General features: G+C 45.2%; 1 protein-coding gene across 1 annotated transcript in view; it reads left to right on the top strand.

The window, feature by feature from the left end:
* MFSD14A (major facilitator superfamily domain containing 14A) overlaps nt 1-20,754 on the top strand; it is a 120,368-nt gene extending 99,614 nt beyond the window's left edge. Inside the window, exons 12-13 of the mRNA XM_082265526.1 lie at nt 5,885-6,048; nt 19,900-20,754. Coding sequence (XP_082121652.1) covers nt 5,885-6,048; nt 19,900-20,106 — 371 coding nt within the window. The 3' untranslated portion in view covers nt 20,107-20,754. The remainder of the gene's footprint in view (nt 1-5,884; nt 6,049-19,899) is intronic.

Raw genomic sequence — 20,754 nt, 5'->3', positions numbered from 1 at the left:
TCACATTCTAATATGTGTCGGTCACCAACGATTCCCCCGCTTTGCCGTGGGAGAGGAACGTTATCAATTCGGGGGCATCACCGTTTGGTCTCTCCTCCGCTCCCCGGGTCTTTACTACGGTGTTGGCCCCTATACTGGCATTGTTACGCCAGCGGGGGGATCGCGGTCCTGGGCTATTTATAAGATCTCCTTCTGCGAGCAGAGTCTTCTGCTGCGCTGGCGGAAAACTTGGAGACCACCATACGAACTCTGGAAGAGTTAGGCTGGATTCTGAATCTTCAGAAGTCAGCCTTGGTCCCTTCTACGAAACTAGACTATCTAGGGCTGACTCTGGACTCAGCCTTAGCCAGAGTAATTCTTTCTCTGGACAAACTTCAGACACTGCAGGTTGCATTTTGTTTTCCTGCTGACCAGCAGATGGTCGTCCTCCCGGACTTGTATGCGGGTATTGGGTCTGATGGTGTTGAGGCGGTCCAGTTCGCGCAGTTCCATACGAGGTCCCTGCAACGGGAGATTCTCATCACATGGGACGAGAATCCGCAGTCTCTGGACAACCAAATCCAGCTGAGCCGGGGTACGAGCGAGTCCCTGCTTCGGTGGCTTTGTCCGCCGGCACTCCGGCAGGGCAAAATCCTTCCTACCCTTGTATTGGACTGTGGTCACCTTGGATGCCAGCCTGTTTGGGTGGGGAGGCGTCCTCTGCACTAGTTCTGCTCAGGGGGTCTGGATTCAGAAGAATCCAGACTACCGATCAATGTGTGATCAGGCTCTGCCTGGAACATTGGATAGGTCGTCTAGAAGGCTGTCCAGTGCGCATTCAATCCGACAAAGCCATGACCGTGGCTTAAGTCAATCTCCAGGGGGGCACAAGAAGTGCCCTGGCGGTTCTGGAGGTAGCCGGCATTCTCAGGTGGCAGAACGTTTCGTTCCAGCCCTCCCCACAGTTCACTTTGTGGAACATTTGGCAGGAGGACTACCTCAGTTTGCAGGCGTTAGACCAGGGGGAATGGTCTCTTCATCCTGAAGTGTTTTATCAGTTGTGTCTCCGGTGGGGCATCCCTAAAGGTGGATCTGTTTGTCTTGGCTCCACAGAAAGGTACATAGGTTCGTGGCTCGGTCACTGGATCCTCTGGTGGACGCCACAGACACGCTGGTGGCCCCATGGGGTCAGTATCCTCTGATTTATGCCTTTCCTCCTCTCAAGCTTCTGTCAAGACTTCTACAGGATGGAGACAGAATGGATTCCCGTCATTTTTGTGGCCCCAGACTGGCCTTGCCAGGCCTGGTACGCCGACCTGGTGTGGCTGGTTGCCGACGTTTCCTTGGAGGCTTCCTCTCAGGGAGGATCTGCTGTCCCAAGGGCCAATCTTTCAGACTGCTTTACAGTCGCTGGCTTTGACGGCTTGGCTGTTGAATGCCAGGTGCTGAAGGATAGGGGATTGTCTGAATCAATGATTCCTACACTGTTAAAAGCTAGGAAATCTACTTCTTGTTAGATTTACCATCTTACGTGGAAGAAGTTCATCGCATGGTGTGAATCCCTTGGGGTTCCTCCTCGCTCTTTTTTGGTGGCTCGGCTCTTGACCTTCCTTCAACTGGGGGTTGAACAGAAGTTGGGCTTGAATTCTATTAAGGGCCAGGTGTCTGCCTTGGTGGTTTTCTTCCAACGACCCTTGGCTACATCTTTGGTGCGTACCTTTCTTCAGGGTGTTTGGCACTTGGTCCCTCCGGGTGGTCTCCTTTACCGCTTTGGGACTTCAATTTGGTTCTTTCAGTTCTCCAGAAATCTTTGGAGAATTTTCGGGAGATTCCCCTGCATACGCTGTCTCAGATGATGGCCTTTTTTGGTGGCTATCACCTCTGCGCGCAGGGTGTTGGACCTGGTGGCGTATCCTGTCCACCTTCTTTGGTGATTCACAGGGATAAGGTGGTGCTTTCCTCTGGTCTGTCACTCCTTCCTAAGGTGGTCTTTAATTTTCATTTGAATAACGACATTGTGTTGCCTTCCCTGTGTCTTAGGCCTAAACATTCAAAGGAAATTGCCTTGCATGTCTTTGATGTGGCACGAGTAATTAGGGTGTACCTGGCAGCTACGGAGTCTTTCAGAAAGTCACTCTCTATTTGTGCTCATGGATGGCCTCGTAAAGGGTTGCCCGCCCCCTCTGCGACCATTTTTAGATGCCTCCGAGATACGATGGTTAAGGCCTTTTCCATCAGGGGTCAGGTTCCTCCTTTCCCTGTCCAGGCACTCTCTACTAGGGCGCTTAGTGCCTCTGGGCCTTCCGTCATCAGGCGTCAGTAACACAGGTTTGCAAGGTGGCCACCTGGTCATCGTTGCACGTTTTTACAAAGTTTTATAAAGTGGATGTGTTGGCATCTGCGGATGCTTTCCTTGGCCGCAAGATTTTGCAGGCTGCTTTTTGGAGGACCTAAACCTCTTTGAGGGTGTATTGTTTTTTTCAGGTGGGCTCCTGTTTTTGTTAAGCTCCTGTTGCCTGGTTGGCTCCTGTTTAGCCTTGTGAATTTTTTTGCTGTTCCCAGCCCTCATATTTAACACTGCTTTGGGGTGTCCCAATGGTTAGGAATACCAAAAGCTGTGTCTGTCAATGAACTAAAGCGAAAATGGGATATTTGACTTACCGTAAAATTAATTTCTCTGATGTTCATTGATTGACACAGCACCCCCCACCCCTCTCTGTAATTAGAATTCTCCTGACGCTGCTTGTAACAAAACTGAGTGGCTATAGCAGAGAGGGAGTATACCCCCTGGGACTGCCCATGGGTGTAGCCAGAATTTTTTTCTGCCTTGTGTCCTGTATGGGGCAGTATAACCCAATGGTTAAGAATACCAGAAGCTGTGTCAGTCAATGAACTTAAGAGAAAAGGATTTTACGGAAAGTCAAGAATCCAGTTTTTATGCCAGAAAATGACTTAAAACCCCCAAACATTATATATTTTTTTTTATTAGCTGAGACCTAGAGAATAAAATGGAGATCGTTGAAATACTTTGTCACACTGTATTTGCGCAGCGGTCTTATCAACGCAGTTTTTTTTTTTTTGGGGGGGAAAAATAAAATTTTTAAATTAAAAAAAAAGTAAACCGTATAAGTTAGCCCAGTTTTTTTTCTATAATGTGAAAGATAATGTTACGCCGAGTAAATAGATACCCAACATGTCATGCTTCAAAATTACGCACGCTCGTGGAATGGATACAAACATTGGTACTTAAAAATCTCCATAGGTGACATTTTAAAAATTTCTACAAGTTACCATTTTATAGTTGGAGGAGGTCTAAGGCTGGCCATACACTATACAATTTTCTTATTCAATTTCCTTTAGATTTACCTTAAACTATGTAGTGCAAGGGCCTGCCTGACTGCATACAAATTGAAAGTGTTTAGGTTTGACCCTATATTACATGGTTTTGGTAAATCTAAAGGAAAGTTGAACAAGAAAATTGTATAGCGTATGGCCAGCCTAAGGCTAGAATTATTGCTCTCGCTTGAACGATCGCAGCTATACCTCGTGTGTGGTTTGAACACCGTTTACATATGTGGGCGTGACTTGGGTATGTCTTTGCTTCTGCACGCGAGCTCGGAGGGATGGGGCGCTTTAAATTAATTTTTTTCTTTCTTTACCTTTTTATTTTTACACTACTGTCCCTTTTTAAAAAAAATGTTTTTGATTACTTATTCCTATTACAAGGAATGTAAACATCCCTTGTAATAGAAAAGAGCAGGACAGGTCCTCTTTAATGTGTGAGATCTGGGGTCAAAAAGACCTCAGATCTCACATCTACACTTAACCACTTTAAGGTCCGGAAGGATTTGCCCCCTTCCTTACCAGGCCCTATTTTGCGATTCGGCACTACGTTACTTTAATGGATAATTGCTCGGTTGTGTGACGCTGTACCCAAATAAAATTGATGTCCTTTTCTTTTGGTGGTATTTGATCACCTGTGCAAATTTTTTTTTTTTTTTTTTTTGCCCTATAAACGGGGAAAAAAAGCGACAATTTTGAAAAAAAAAAAAAAAATTCACATTTTGCAATGACGTTTAAAAAAAAAAATGTAAAAATCAACATTTTTTAACATTTTATGCCAATTTTGTTTTCTGCTACATATTTTTGGTAAAAAAAAATAGCAATAAGCTTATTTTGATTGGTTTGCGCATAAGTTATTGCGTCTACTAACTATACTAACTACGGGAAAGATTTATGTTATTTTTTATTGTTTTTTTTTTTTTAAACTAGTAATGGTGGCAATCTGCATTTTTTTTTTTTTTTTTTGCGGGACTGTGACATTGCGGCGAATAGATCGGACACCTAACTGACATTTTTGACACTTTTGGGGGGACCAGTGACATTACCACAGTAATCAGTGCTAAAAATATGGCAGGGAAGGGGTTAACATTATGGGTGATCAAGGGGTTAAATGTGAGCCTAGGGGAGAGATTCTAACTGGTGGGCGTGGCTTCTGAAATGACCATAGAGACGTGATCCTATATAGAATGATCACATGGTCACTATGATCATTTCAGGGAGAACAACGGCCAGCTGTGTTTACAACAGCTGACCGTTCTTCTCTCTCAGCAGGGAACGATCGCGGGTGTCATGCGGCAATCATAGCCGCCTGCCCGCTGCAACGGCTTCCCCGCTGACGAGCCGGAGCGCATCGGCGGCGCGCGCTCGCTCGCCCCTTAGCCTCCCGAGAGTGAGCGCCGTAGATGTACGGCGATTTGCCTGGGAGCAGCACATCCTAAACTGGTTAAAAGCAAAAGAAAACAACATTTTTTTTCATCATGAAAAAAAATAGGCCCTTTAAGGCCGTTGGGAGGAAGTGATGTATGACATCGCTCCTGTCCTCCAAGGCCGTAGTCGAGTAGGGGGCCATCTTGACCTCACTCGACTTCCTGCCTGGGACATGGATGGACTGAATCGTTTCCCCGCTACCAACGGCTTCGGTAAGTGGGTAAAACGACCGGGAAGCTGCAGGAGTGGGGGCGCACCTCTCCTGTCACCCATAAAAGCGATCCTGCGGCTTATCCGCCGCTGGGACTACATTTATGTGAAAGAGAATTGCCAGTCCTATAAGAAAATACCGGCGTTATGGCAGCTATGTGCTGCCATAACCCCAGTATTTAACATCAAATTAGTGATGTAAAACTGTAGCAGTGGATCCTGAAGTTAAAATGCAAGTCCACCAATAAGAATGTATTAGTCTGAGGCACATTTTGAGAGGTTTGATTTCTGGACAACCAGCAGGGGGACTTTCTAAAACCTTATTCCATTTTGAGTTATCCCTGACACATTAACCACTTAAAGACCAGCCGCCGCAGATATACTGCGCAAATCGGTGAACCTGTACGGCGGCTCGCGGGAGCTGGTCTCAGGCACGCACGCCCGCTCTCTAGCCCTGCGGGAGTACAGCGTCGCACAACCACGCAATTGTCAGTTAAAGTAACGCAGTGCCGAATCGCAAAAAATGGCGTGGTCATTAAGGGGGCAAGTCTTTTTTATGCCTTGCAGTGATTATTATTGTTACTATACAGGATGTGTATAGCTTCAACCGTTTGCGCAGGGCTTTACAACATGACAGTTACAATAGAATTCAATACAGCAAGAATCAGAGGGCCCTGCTTGTTAGAGCTTACAATCCAGGAATTCCTTAAGCTTCTGCTCGATTTTCCTTTTTATAGAAGTGAATTCTCAATATAGAACTACTAAAGTGAATGTCTTACTGTTGTACATATGCATCTTCTTGACAGCAGGGATCAAAATGATTAACGGTAAACAATGTCTGAATTGGTGTCTATATTTATTGGCTTTCTAATGTCTAATATAGTAGATCAAATCTTGACATTAATGAATGTTTGTTTTACTGCAGGTGTTGTGCAAGGGATGATAACAGGAATTCGAGGGCTGTGCAACGGCCTTGGACCTGCTTTATACGGTTTTATATTTTACATCTTTCATGTGGAGTTGGATGAAAACCCTATTAAAGAGGAAAGCCCAGGCCAAGACAAAGTGTCCACTTCACATTTACAACAGGTATATTTATTTACACTTAACGCAAGGGTGTCAAACTCAATTTCTTATTCGTTTATTGGCAGACACAGCTCCTGATCTTCATAACCATTGGGTTATACTGCCCCCTACAGGAGTAGGACACTAGGCAGAAATAAGTCTGGCTATGCCTATGGGCAGTCCCAAGGGGTATATTCCCTCTCCCTGCTATAGTTTTTCTTCTCTGCCTAGTCAGGAGTAAGGACCTAGTTCCTTGCTGGGATCTCTGGTCCTGGCAATTTTTTCTTTTCAGATAGAAATTTTTCTCCTGGCTTTTTTCTGTGAGATCTACAGTCAAATGCCGGAATGGGCGACAGGCTGGGTAATCTAGATCCAGTGCTCACCCCAGTCTGGCTTGCGAGCGCGTGCAGACCTCAGCCCCACGCTAGGTCGGCTGCAACATAGCCCCACTGGATGGGGGCTAGCCTGCGAGTTAAAAGCCTCACCGGATGGGGGCTGGCCTGAGTGTTAAACGCCTCGTGAGGTTGCATACGACCGGGTCTTGGCCCGAGTCGCAGCGTTCCTCCTGGCCGACAGCCCCCCATTTAGATGGCGAGTGGTTCTGTCTGGAGCGGTGTATGCCTGGTTCCTGGTATTAGTAGCTCTCCCCCTGGAGGGTTTTGGGGTGGAAGTGGGTCCCTCCTTGGGACGGAAGGAGCCCCGGGTTCCCCTCCTTCCCTTCAGGCAATCCCCCCCTCTTCCACTTATGCTTTGTGGGTGGTCTGGTCCACCTCCTTGGTTGGGGGCCGGGCACTATACTGGCGATTGGGGAGGGTGGGCGGCCGTGGGGTTTGTACATGGTGGGGGCTCCAGGCACGGGCCCCCCATCCTGCCTGGGCCTGTCCTAGAGGCCTAGGGGATCCCTCCCGGGTCCCTGGAAGCCTTGTTGTGCCGCCATTGTTGTATCGTGTGTGCTGTATGCACAGCGGCCATGTTTGTGCATTGCTGTTCCCACCACTCATGGTGCCACTCACTGCTTTGGGACGTCCCAATGGTTATGAAGATCAGAAGCTGTGTCCATCAATTAACGAAGGATAAAATTGGATTTTTGACTTACTGTAAAATCAATTTCTCTGATGTGGATTTGTAATTCTTCTGAAACTGAGTAACTATTTGTAAGGGAGAGGGAGTATACCCCCTGGGAGTATACCCCCTGGGACTGCCCATAGGCGTAGCCAGACTTTTTTCCTGCCTAGTGTCCTACTCGTGTAGGGAGCAGTATAACCCAGTGGTTATGAAGATCAGGTGCTGTGTCCGTCAATGAACATCAGAGAAATGGATTGTATGCTAAGTCAAAAATCCCACTTTTATCTAGGGCAGCATCAGCAGTTATGGTTCCCATTAAAGGACCGGTTGTATCTGTAAGACTATATAAATTTATCCAGGGCCTTTTGTCTGAGAGAATAGGTGCTGTAACTCGACCACGCCCTCCTCTGATGAACGACATTAAGCAGGGGGTGTGGCCAATTTGCACTAACAGTGGGAGGTGTCCGCAGGGCGCAGCTCTTTTGGCTGTCCGCAGGGCGCAGCTCTTTTGGCTGTCCGCAGGGCGCAGCTCTTTTGGCTGTCCGCAGGGCGCAGCTCTTTTGGCTGTCCGCAGGGCGCAGCTCTTTTGGCTGTCCGCAGGGCGCAGCTCTTTTGGCTGTCCGCAGGGCGCAGCTCTTTTGGCTGTCCGCAGGGCGCAGCTCTTTTGGCTGTCCGCATCTCCCTTCCACCCGTCCCTGCCTCTGACCTCTGCACCATTCTCCCCCATCCCCCACCTATGCACACATCTCCCCTCCAAGGTTTTCTTTGAATCTCAATTACCTGGCCTATGGCAGCACCCAAGCCGATCCACAGCTCCCTCTGTCCACACAAAGCCCCCACCCCCTTTCTGTCTTCTTCAAATATTTTATTTTAAAAGGAGAAACGGTAGGCAAGACAACCAGAATGTACACATGTCAATAAAGTACAACAAGAAACAGTACAGAGACAAGAACTGAGCGTCAAAATAAAACATCGGGACAGTTAACATTTCAGTGCTTATCGTAACCAGCTAGCCCACCCCTGTAAACAGGGGAAGGTTAACCTCATTCTCACAGTCCCTCCATTGGCTAAACACAGTATGGAACATATTGACAACCTGTAACCGGAAAAGAGAGCCCTCCCGACCGTCCCTCCCTAAATGGAACCAGAGATGGGAAAGGGATAGCAAAGAGAAGGTAGGGGTTAGGACCGAACTAGAAGAGTGGATGGAGAAAGAGACAGACAAAAAAAAGGGGGGGAAGGAGGAGGGAAAACCACCCGCATGGATCATCCCCCCGGTGGCAACCGGCCCATAATTAGTCTCACATCAGCGACTTCCCCTTGTCAGAAAGCACAAAGACGTTCCAGTACCCCCAGATTCTTTCATAGCGGTCCCTGCGGTGCTGCTTCGTAAGGGTAAGATCCTCCATACGGTTAATGTCTTCCATCCTGTGCATGCAGTCTTTAATCGTTGGCGCCCTAGATGACTTCCATAGCATCGGGATACAAGCTTTTGCTGCGCCCAGTACGTGAGGAATAATCGATTTCTTGCTTTTAGAAATCGGCATAGGCGATACTTGGAGAAGGAAGAATTCCGGAGTGTCCGGGATAACCCGGTCCGAAAGTTCCCCCAAAAGAGTCCGGACATCGTTCCAAAAGGTCCAAAGGCGGGGACAAGACCAAAAAATGCAGAGCATAGTGCCCTCCTCCTCTTGACACCTCCAGCAGACGTCCGTTGTGTCTGGAAAAATTTTATGCAACATTGAGGGCACCCTATACCAGCGAGTTAGGATCTTGTAATTTAGTTCCTGCAGTTTCGTGCATGTCTGCGTTTTCAGTGCCAAAGTACAGACTTTCAAACGCTGCACCGGGGTGAGGCTTAACCGCAGGTCTCGTTCCCATTTCCCCAGGCCAGGGAGCACAAAATCCTCAGCCGGAGTGACCAATAAGCCGTATGACTTAGACAGGGAGCCCGGTAGTCTCCCACTCCCCACATAATACTCCTCAAATGAAGTGAGATCCCGAACAAACGAGGAATGCACCAGCAGGGAGTGGAGAAAGTGATGCACTTGAGCTGCACGCCAGAAACTCAGTTGAAAAGGACCATCCCTGGCCACCAGTTCCGCCATTGTCGGCCAACGAGACCCCCGGAGAAAGTGCACTGCCTGGGAAACTCCCCTGGCTGCCAGCCCCCGGAACTTCAGGTCCTCCAAGCCAGGGGTAAACTCCGGTTTCCCAGAATTGGGTACAAGGGAGACGTCTGTGTAGAGACGGAGGGATGAGACAGGAGTCGACTGACGACTGCAATCGTCACTCCTATTGTGGGATGCGCCCGAACCTCGGGAGGGATACTCCCGACAACCCACGGCAACCCCTCCAACGAGGCTGTGGTTTGACCCCTTTCCACCTGTACCCACAACTTGTCAGCACCGTGACGCCGCCAATCAAGGAGCCTGCCAAGATGGACAGCTTGGTGATACTTCGCCACATCTGGAAGGGCAAGGCTCCCAAATTGCTTCGACATCGTTAAATGAGCCAGAGAGAGCCGAGACCTCCCGTGAGCCCAGATAAACTTCAGGAATACGCTATGGGTTTGGACGAAGAAGGCAGGGGGAATCTTCACCGGTAAGGTCTGCAGGAGGTAGGAATTTGGGAAGGATCGACATCTTAAGCAAGTTGCACCTCTCAAACCAGGAGTGCAAACCCGAGTGCCAAGAGTCCAGAAGGCGGCGAACGTTCGCCAAGACGGGAGGGAAATTCAATTCATAGATCCGATTCAGGTTAGCCGGTAGCTGGGTACCTAGATATGTCAAGGCCCTCGTAGTCCACCTAAAAGGCAGCATCAAGGACAGGTGAGTCAAGAGGGGGGCTGGTACTCCCACTCCCAGCGCCTCAGATTTGTGGAAATTAATCTTGAGATTGGAACAGCGACCGTATCGCTCCATTTCCCTCATCAAATTGGGAGCCGAGATCACAGGGTTTGTCAAGGAGAAGAGCATATCATCAGCATACGCCGAGACTTTGCATTCCACGTCTCCGACTTTGATACCCGAGATATCGGGGTTAGCCCTCACTCTGCTCAAGAACGGCTCGAAGGAGAGAGCGTAGAGCAACGGCGAGAGAGGGCACCCCTGCCGGGTGCCGTTGGAAATGTCAAAGGGGTCAGAGAGCACTCCCTTACACTTCACCTGGGCGGATGGATGGGAGTAAATTTGTCCTATCCAGGACAACAGGGTGTCCCCGAAGCCCATCATGCGGAGCGTCGAAAGCATAAAGCGCCAACTGACACGATCAAACGCATTTTCCGCGTCTGTATTGAGCAGCACACAAGGCGTTTGGGTGGACCAGGCCACATGGATAAGATTAAGGGCCTTCAGGGTATTATCCCTCGCTTCCCTGGAGGGAATGAATCCCACTTGGTCGAGATGTACTAACTGCGGCATATGTTGGCCCAGGCGGGTGGCCAGCACTTTCGTAAAGATCTTGAGGTCCATATTAAACAAGGATATGGGCCCTTTCTGTCTTCATTGGCTGACTGACTTTGACAGCAGTGGGAGCCAATGGGGCTGAGCTGCTGTCTCAGCCAATGTGGAGCAGATTTCCGGGCAGCCGAGACTCTCCTGCAACATTACTGGCTCTCGATGGATCCCCGGTAAGTATTAGAGGGGCTAAGGGGGGCTGCTGCACACAGAAGGCATTTTTATTTTAATGCATTAAGATAAAAAAACCTTCTGACTTTACAACCACTTTAACTTATTTCAGTAAAATACATTACACACACACTGATAATTTTTTAAGCATTTCTTTCTTTTATGTTGATGATTATGGCCTACAGCTAGAGAAAACCCAAAATTTAGTATATAAGAAAATCAGAATATTGTGAAAAAGTTCAATATTGTAGACCAATGGTGTCAGACGCTAATTAGCGAATTAACTCAAAACACCTCCTCACCTCAAAACAGCCTTTAAATGCGCTATCAGTCTGGTTCAGCATGGTACACAATCATGAGGAAGACTGCTGACTTGACAGAGTGCTGTATCCAAGCATATTAATGAAAAGTTGAGTGGAAGGAAAAAGTGTGGTAGAAAAAGGTGCATAAGCAACAGGGATAACCACAGCCTTGAGAGGTTTGTGTATCAAAGGCCATTCAAGAATTTCGGGGAGATTCACAAGGAGTGGAACTAAGGCTGGTGTCAATGCTTCAAGAGCCACCACACAGCGCCTTATCCAGGACATGGGCCACAACTGTTTCATTCCTTGTGTTAAGCCGCTCCTGAACCAGAGACAACATAAGAAACCTCTTACCTGGGCAAAGGAGAAAAAGGACTGGGCTGTTGCTCAGTGGTCCAAAGTCCTCTTTTCGAATGAAAGTACATTTCGCATTTCCTTTGGAAATCACGGTCCCAGAGTCTGGAGGAAGAGTGGAGAGGCACAGAATCCTAAGTTGAATGAGGTCCAGCGTGACGTTTCCATAGTCCTTGATGATTTGGGGAGCCATGTCATCTGCTGGTGTTTGGTCCACTGTGCATTATCAAGCCCAAAGTTCTCTACCAGGAAATTCTAGAGCACTTCATGCTTCCCTCTACTGATCAGCTTCATGGACATGCTGATTTCATTTTCCAGCAGGACTTGGCACCTACCCACACTGACAATAACTGGTTTAATGATCATGGTATCCCTGTGCTTGATTGGCCAGCAAACTCGCCTGACCTAAACCCCATAGAGAATCTGTGGATTATTGTCAAGAGGAAGATGAGACACCAGACCCAACAATGCAGATGAGCTGAAGGCCACTATCAAAGCAACCTGGGCTTCCATAACACCTCAGCAGTGCCACAGGCTGATCACCTCTATGGCATGCCGCAGTAATTCATAAAAAAGGAGCCCCGATCAAGTATTAAGTGCATACTGTACTGTACATGGACAGACTTTTCAGTAAGCCAACATTTCTGTATTAAAAATCCTTTTTTATTGCTCTAATGGAATATTCTAATTTTCTGAGATGCTGAACTTTGGGTTTTCACTAGCTGTAAGTCATAAGAAAGAAATGCTTAAAATAGATCACTCTGTTTGTAATCTATATAATGAGTTACATTTTTTGAATTGAATTACTGAAAAAAATGAACTTTGTGATGATATTCTAATTTTTTTAGATGCACCTGTATTTTATTAAATGGCTACTCTTTGAAGTAGAGAGAGGAAAATGTGGGTTGATCATGTATATGTAATTTGTTAGGTTACAGTCTCCTCGCATCTTCCAAGTATACATCCTACTGATCTCACCTATAAAGTTTAGTTGCTTGGCTGTCCTGGTGATCTAGTGACTTCAGTCCTTTGAGTAACTTGCCTAATAAATGCAAGTATGTAGGTCAGGAATTTTAACTTTGCTTACCTATTCTGGGTGAGCAAATCAAAGTAAGAGTGGGGGGACATTTTTGTTGACCTTTGCAAATGTGTGGACAGCTTGCACCAGAGATGCTATTCTAGAACTACTAACTAGAGTTTCACTACTGTCCCTTCCTCGTTTTTTCACCTCCAATCCTCTTGTTACCACAGGGATTGGGAGTTTTTCATCAAGCCCACTCGATTTTTAAGATGTCATTGGCATGGTTTTCTAACCTGTCCACTGTTCCCAAATCCTAAGGGAGCGTTTGACCCTCAAGGCTCTGAAATGTCTTTATTCAGGTCCAGAAATTATAGATTGAATCCACCGGATCTGTCATCACCGCCTCCCTTCAGGAACACACTAGCTTCTGTGAAAACTGACTTTTCTTCACTAAATGTCTCCAAGCTTTAATGTGGTGCCCCTACACTACCAGTTTATTGCCCTGCCCTTCGGCCTCTTAAATGAACCTCGGGCATTCACCAGGGTCTTGACCCAAAATTAGCCTTGCTCCATTTTTGTGGCTTCCCCAATTTGATACATTCAGATGACAATCTGTTAAGGCAGGGGTGGGGAACCTGCGGCCCCCAAAGCCATCTGATCCGGCCCTGCCATTGGGCTGCCTCGGGAGGGGGGGCGCCTCCTGATTACACACAGAGCAGGTTCCTCTGTTTACCTGGTGCGGCCGCTGTCATACAAAGTCACGCCTCCTACCTATGATAGACAGCACAGTGGTGACGTCTGTCAGAGGAGTCGGTCCAGGAGGCGTAACTTCGTATGAGAGCGCCCGCGCCGGGTAAGTAGAAGAACCCTGCTCTGTGTGTAATCAGGAGGTGCTCTAATCCCCATGCGCTCTGCATTGATGGGGGGTGCTAATCACTCCACATTTATGCAGAGTGATTAGCGCATGGATTTTATGTCCTTGGATTAAATATTTTGCACTAAAAAGCAGATTCTGTAAATATTGGACTATATTTTACCACATTTTATAGTTGCCAACTACAACAGATGCTCTTTATAGAAATCTGCCTTTAGAAGATACTTAAGGCCCCTTGCACACTTGTGTGAACTGAAAGCAGCACTTTTTTGCCAGGCCTTTGACATGATTTTTGCCAGGCCTTTGACATGATTTTTGCCAGGCCTTTGACATGATTTTTGCCAGGCCTTTGACATGATTTTTGCCAGGCCTTTGACATGATTTTTGCCAGGCCTTTGACATGATTTTTGCCAGGCCTTTGACATGATTTTTGCCAGGCCTTTGACATGATTTTTGCCAGGCCTTTGACATGATTTTTGCCAGGCCTTTGACATGATTTTTGCCAGGCCTTTGACATGATTTTTGCCAGGCCTTTGACATGATTTTTGCCAGGCCTTTGACATGATTTTTGCCAGGCCTTTGACATGATTTTTGCCAGGCCTTTGACATGATTTTTGCCAGGCCTTTGACATGATTTTTGCCAGGCCTTTGACATGATTTTTGCCAGGCCTTTGACATGATTTTTGCCAGGCCTTTGACATGATTTTTGCCAGGCCTTTGACATGATTTTTGCCAGGCCTTTGACATGATTTTTGCCAGGCCTTTGACATGATTTTTGCCAGGCCTTTGACTAGACTTGAAGAAATGCCTGTGTAATCTTGGACCTCCCAGTCAGACCAAAGTAATACAGAGACTACTTTGAAGTCAGACAGAATTGAATTGTACTCATTGGAAATCGTGGGGTACGACTTGTCATGTGACTTTGGAGTCCCAAGTCGTAAGACAAGTTGCACAAGTGTGAAAGGGGCCATAATTCGACTTTGGTATGTGCACTTTAGTATAACCCTCAATTCCAGAAAAGTTGAGATGCTCTGTGAAATCTACATAAAAACAATGAAATGATTTACAAATCAGTATGTACTTACACATTGTTTTTGATCCTATATATGCAATGGAATTTATCCTGTACTTTGTTAAAATGTCAATAAAATTTGATATACATGATTTTTATCTATTTTGTACATGGAAAATCGAATTAAGAAAAAGTAAAAAAAAAAAATAAAATAATTGAAAGTGAAAACACAATATAATGATTTTCAAATCTTATAAACCTATATTATATTGTATTTTAAATGTTTAAACTGAGAAAATGTACCATTTTTAAGAAAAAAAAATCCTAATTTTTAACCTAATTAATATTGAATACCTGAAATTTTGCAAAGGATACAAAGCTGACAAAAACTAAATCTACACTGAATAAAGGGTGCCTTCCCTATGCACCACAAGCCATTGGTATTATAATTTAACTTTTATTAATATTCTATAAAACATTGACTGGACTGTATATATGTACAAAAAGGGGAGGCTGTGTTTATTAGTTGGCCAATGGTGGGCTAGTGCAGAGCTTGACAAATTTGCTTAAAAAAACTAGCTCCTAACTTTTTGAGCTGGATTTAAACTTACAAAGATTGCTGACCTGTGTACTGAGCCCTGTGGGCTTGTAAACACAGGACTCTGTGCTGTGCTTGGCTATAGCCGATCAGCAGGTCCCAGCCATAGGCCATCAGCTGGGACCTGCTGACAAAATCCCGCTGTAGCCACTGTCAGCGTGGATCAGCAGGGAGCGCCCACACATGTGCCGTTACCCTGGAACAGGCACATGATGTACATGTACGTTATCCAGCCCTCAGTAAATGTATTGTAGGTAGGTGGGAAACAGTCAGTATAATTATAAGGGGGAAGTTGTGCTGCATTTTTAACATTTTTAGGGTTTGGAGTTGTGAGAACTCCAAACCCTAAATATAGGTTGGCAAACGTCGGTGCACATGCAGTGCTCATGGCGGTGCTTTTCTGCTGCCTATATATTTTTCCATCAAAGAGAAAGAAGTTGTGTTCCAGCATAAACTTTAATAGTTCCAGAAGGAACTCTGTGTGCGTCCGAAAAACAACTCCTCTCGCATCTAAGAAGAATGTGCTTGCTTGCAAGCCCAGATTGTGTCCGATTATTACTGTATAGGGCTTAAACACCCAGGCTAGCTAGCCATGTGTCCTCTTCCAGCTTGTCCTCTTCAGCCAGCTTGTTGACAGTCCTGTGTGTCCTCAATGGACGGGGTTAATTTATGGATGAACGGGCGCATGACCAAGTCTATATATATATATATATATATATATATATATATATATATATATATATATATATATATATATATATATAATATATATATTTGCTAGCTCCTTCTGTCAGATTCTCATAGCCGGATACAATTTGATGACCCGGAGGTCTGTCCTGCTGTTTGTGCACTTTTGGGAAAGCGTAGAAGGTTGCTATAGTGGGGTGAAAATTGATAATGAATGCATGTTCATCTTTGGAGAGTATGCCTCTGTCAAGTGCTCTCTTTAGAATACCTCTGTTCTTCTAGATATTTTGGTGTAGGATCTTTTGATAACGCCTCATAATTGACTTCATTACTCAAGATGTCATGACACATTTTAACGTAGAAGGCTCTCTCCATCTCCCCCCCTTCCTCATCTGCTGGCTTTTGAGACAGGCTTAATATAAGATTCCATGAGAGAGTTTTCCTGGTTGGACTAGAAGCGTGGGTTATTTGGGACCTTTACCGTGTAGGACTAGAGATGACGGGTGAGAGTGCCTGCAAGTGTTAGAGAAGGGGTTCTTGCCCCTTTTATTTTATTTAGGAGGGCTCCTATAGGACACCCCTTATGTTTACTGGCCTAGTCGTTTCCTCTTTCCGCATAATTTTCCTCATGTGCCTTGATTACTTATTATTGTATGCACTAATCACTAGTACACCATTGGCCAACCAATAAACTCACCCTCCCTTTTTTGTACATATATACAGTACAGACAATGTTTTAAAGAATAATAAGTTATACATTTTTTTTTTAATGCCGGTGGCTTATGGTGCGTAGGGAACATACCCTTCGTTTAGTGTAGATTTAAAATTGATGGCAGTAACACATCTCAAAAGTTGGGACAGGGCAACAAAAAGGTGGCAAAGTGGTATTAACAAGGAAGAGCGAGAAGAACATTTTGTTACTAATTAGGTTATTTGGCAACAGGTCAGTATAAGAATTTAGTATAAAAAGAGCATCTTGGAGAGTCAGAGTGTCTAAAAAGTTGACTGGCACAGACCACCCTGTAAAAAGCAGTGTCTAAAAATCGTCACACAATTTTAGATGTTCCTCAACGTAAAATTGCAGTCTGTACATTCTTCATCAGCTACAGTCAATCCATAGTCAAAAGATTCCAAGAATCTGGGGAAATCTCTGTGCACAAGGGTGAAACACAATATTGGATGATCAGTGATCTTCGGGCCCTCAGACTGCAGTGCTTTAAAAACAGGCATGATTCTGTGATGGACATCACTGCATGGGCTCAGGAATATTTCTTAAAATCGGTGTGTAAACGCCGTTTGCTGCTCCATCCAAAAATGCAAGGTAACCACTTCAGCCCCAAAAGTTTTTACCCCCTTAATGACCAGGCAGTTTTTTGCGATTCGGCACCGCGTTACTTTAACTGACAGTTGCGCGGTCGTACTACGCTGTGCCCATATTAAATTGATGTTTTTCTCGCGAATAGTTTTCTTTTGGTGGTATTTGATCACCTCTGCGGTTTTTATTTTTTGCGCTATAAACAAAAAAAAATGACAATTTCGAAACAAACTATTTTTTACTTTCTGTTATAAAACGCATCCAATAAAACTGTAAAACAAATTTCTTCATCAATTTAGGCCAATATGTTTTCTGCCACATGTTTTTGGGGGAAAAAAAATCCTAAAAACTATTGAGATGTTATCACGTCTACAAACTATGGGATATTTTTATGGCATTTGTATTTTTTTTTTTTACTAGTTATGGTGGCGATCAGCAATTTTTAGCAGGACTGCGACATTGCGGCAGACAAATCGGACCCTTTGGGACCCGTGACATTATTACAGTAATCAGTGCTAAAAATATGCACGGTTGCTGTACTAATGACACTGGCAGGGAAGGGGTTAACGGGGACTATCAAAGGGTTAAATGTGTCTCTAGGGGTTGCTTGCTAACTGGGGGGGATGGTCTAACTGGGGGAAGACAAAGATCCGTGTTCCTTTTTTTTAGCAGGAACACAAGATTTTTATCTTCCCCTGTCAGAATGGCAATCTGCCGTTCTGCCTCTCTCGGGAACGATCGCGGGGGGGTTCGGCGACGGCCATCGGGTCCGCCAGACCTGCTAATTTGCTCCCCCTCTTTCCAACCCGTGTGTGATCATGCCTCCGGTGACGCGCTTCCTAGTGATTATTGCACAAAACGAACGTACAGGTACATGATTTTGCATAATAGCGTTAAGGCGGTCGGCAAATGGTTAAAGTGATACTTGGGTTTAGTGGGGGGTTTTTGCCCTAAAAATAACAAACATGTTATACTTACTTGCTCTGCCCAGTAGTTTTGCACAGAGCAGCCCAGATCCTCCTCTTCGTCTCTCCTAGCCCCTCCCCCCTGATGTGTACCCCCACAGCAAGCAACTTGCTATGGGGGCACTTGAGCCAGAGCTGAAGCTCTGTGTGTCCATTAAGAAACGGTGACCCGACTAGGCCTGCCCCCCTCTCTCTCCTCGTTGGCTCACTGACTCTGATTGGCAGCAGCGGAAGCCAATAATGCTCCACTCCTGTCTCAGCCAATGAGGAGAGTCCCAGGCAGCCGAGTCTTTCCTGAACATCGCTGGATAGAGATGGGCTCAGGTAAGTATTAGGGGAGCTGCTGCATACAGAAGATTTTTTTATCTTAATAAATAGCATTCACTTTAAGATTTAAAAAAAAAAAAAAAACTTCACCCTTTAAAGTTCTATCATGCAAAGAAGAAGCTATATCTGAACATGATTCAGAAATGTCCCTGTCTTTTCTGGGCCAAAGCTCATTTAACTACCTCGTTACTGGACAATTTCACCCCCTTCCTACCCAGGCCATTTTTAAGTCTTCAACACTCCCACACTTTGACAATTACCCAGTCAGGCAACACTACCCAAAAAAAAAAAAAAAAAAAACACTTATTTAAGACAGTTATCTTTTGGTAATATCTAACTGCGTCTTGCCTGGCCTATAGCAAAATGACAGGAGCTTTCTCAGTGGATGTCATATCACGTCCTTCCAGTCATGCGCTCCCCTGGTCCCACTGTGGCACGATCTGTCACCCCAGCTGTGTCCATGTGACAGATCGTTGTACCAGGCTGGCCCTGGGACCATGTGATTGCTGTGACCAATGACAGTGATCACGTCATTTGTACTCCATGAATGGCTTTCATTCCTAGCCATTCATTATGTACTATTGTGATAACCTCTGTGATTGGTCACAGTGCTCACATTGTACAGACGTGACAGGACTCTTTCAGTTAAGAATCCTATATCAGGCAAGAATGGGACAACATTCCTCTTGCAAAACTCCAGCAATTGGTCCCCTCAGTTCCAAGACATTTACAGTGTTTGTAAAAAAAGAGGAGCTGCTACATCGTGATAAACCCATCCCTGTCCCAACTTGCTATCACCAGTTTCAGAATAAGCTTTTTTTTTTTTTTTTATCCTAAATATGGCATTTTTTTCAGTTTAAAAATCTAAAGTTTTTTGTTGGAAATAAAATATGGGTTTGAGATAATTAGATTCTGTTTTCACTTTCAAAACATTTTACCAAAATAAAGAACGAATCCGATGGAAAAACAATGTATCAGTAAGTACCAGCTTTGTGGTCAACAAAATGTAGTAAATGATAACTGTAATTATAGACAAGACAACTTACTTGTTTCAAACAATTACAATGGAAAAAAAGCATTGTACAGCATGTGCTTTGACTGTGGGCGTATTCTGTTTTTATGTAGATTTTACAGCGTCCCAACTTTTTTGGAATTTGAGCTGTATAGTGCAGTGGTCCTCAACCCTGGCCTACAGGGCCCACTAACAGGCCAGGTTTTCAAGATAACTGAAATACATCCCTGGTGATATCATTTGCTGCTCAGTGATTGCAGTACTCTAGTCTGCATCTCCCCAAGGTAATACCTAAAATCTGGCCTGTTAGTGAGCCCTGTAGGCCAGGGTTGAGGACCACTGGTATAGTGCTTTGCTGTTGTGCAACACAATTACTTGATTGCAGATACATTACTCTTGAATAGGAAATACACAGAGGAGCCTTTAGCCATCCTTCGTTGCTGGTTGTAACTCCCTCATAGGATTGCCAATGGGGGTGGAGGTACGGCCAGCAATAACCTGAAATTGCTGTCATTTTGTTGCACAACTCCAGCACAGGGCAGAACGGTGCTGTGTATGCTTGGTTCCTGAAGAATTTAAAATGAGTTTTTAAATGTGGTGATAATTTATCTCTCAGACTATAGAACATTTATGTTAACATACAATACTTTTATACCAATTCTTAGTAATTGCAGAATAGAAAGTGTATAATCTAAATTTTGTATTTGTTTGCAGAATTCAATCATCCCTGGGCCTCCCTTTCTGTTTGGAGCCTGCTCTGTTCTGCTAGCCTTGCTCGTAGCTTTGTTTATCCCAGAACACACCAACCTGAACATGCGCAACGGCAACTGGAAAAAGCATGGAACAGGGCACAGCCACCCCCACAGTCCGCCAGCACCTGGTGAAGGCAAGGAGCCTCTTTTACAGGACACAAATGTATGACAATTGCTTTAAAGACAATGACAGGCTTCTGCTGCTCATGTAGTTGCATTCCACTCAGTTAGAAACTGAGACTCCTGCAGGATCAATTTCTACTCCAATGGAATGAATGGGCTCTCTGGCGAAGGACCAACCTTGGGCCCTTTCTACTGTAGAGATGTGTATTCTGCTGCCTCCATTCTAGCAGGCAAGTCTCCAGCCTACTTACAGCCTGATTGTGTGAGACAATCAGTGTGTGTTCTACCTTCTGAGTGCCAGGTTATTGCAGCTTACAGATCTGAATATATAGATGTATTTGGTGGACTTGGACAGACAGCAGGCTTACCCTGCTGGCATGGGACAAGAAACATGATCCTTGCATTTGAATTGCCTCCAGCAGTTTTTCATTAGCCAAAGTGTTTTTCTTTTGCTTCATTCATTACAGTGCCCTTTTTTCCCCCCCATTCTCTCTCTAAAGCTTGCTTGGGTAACTTCCTCTCTATGTAGTGATAGCTCAGTAGAGCAGATTGTATGTTACAAAACATACATCATGTAAAGACTGAGCTGTTTCCAGTCTGCAGTCACTATTAGCCCTGCCCCAGTTTTAGAATACTATAGCACAGTTGAAGCAACTTTGCTATATAAATCACCAAGCCTTAATTACTACTTACA

This window comes from Pelophylax lessonae (assembly GCF_965119305.1).
Source record: "Pelophylax lessonae genome assembly, chromosome: 8".
Taxonomy (NCBI): domain Eukaryota; kingdom Metazoa; phylum Chordata; class Amphibia; order Anura; family Ranidae; genus Pelophylax; species Pelophylax lessonae.
The sequence above is the reverse complement of the archived record's forward strand: the minus strand, read 5'-3'. Positions and strand labels throughout refer to the sequence as shown.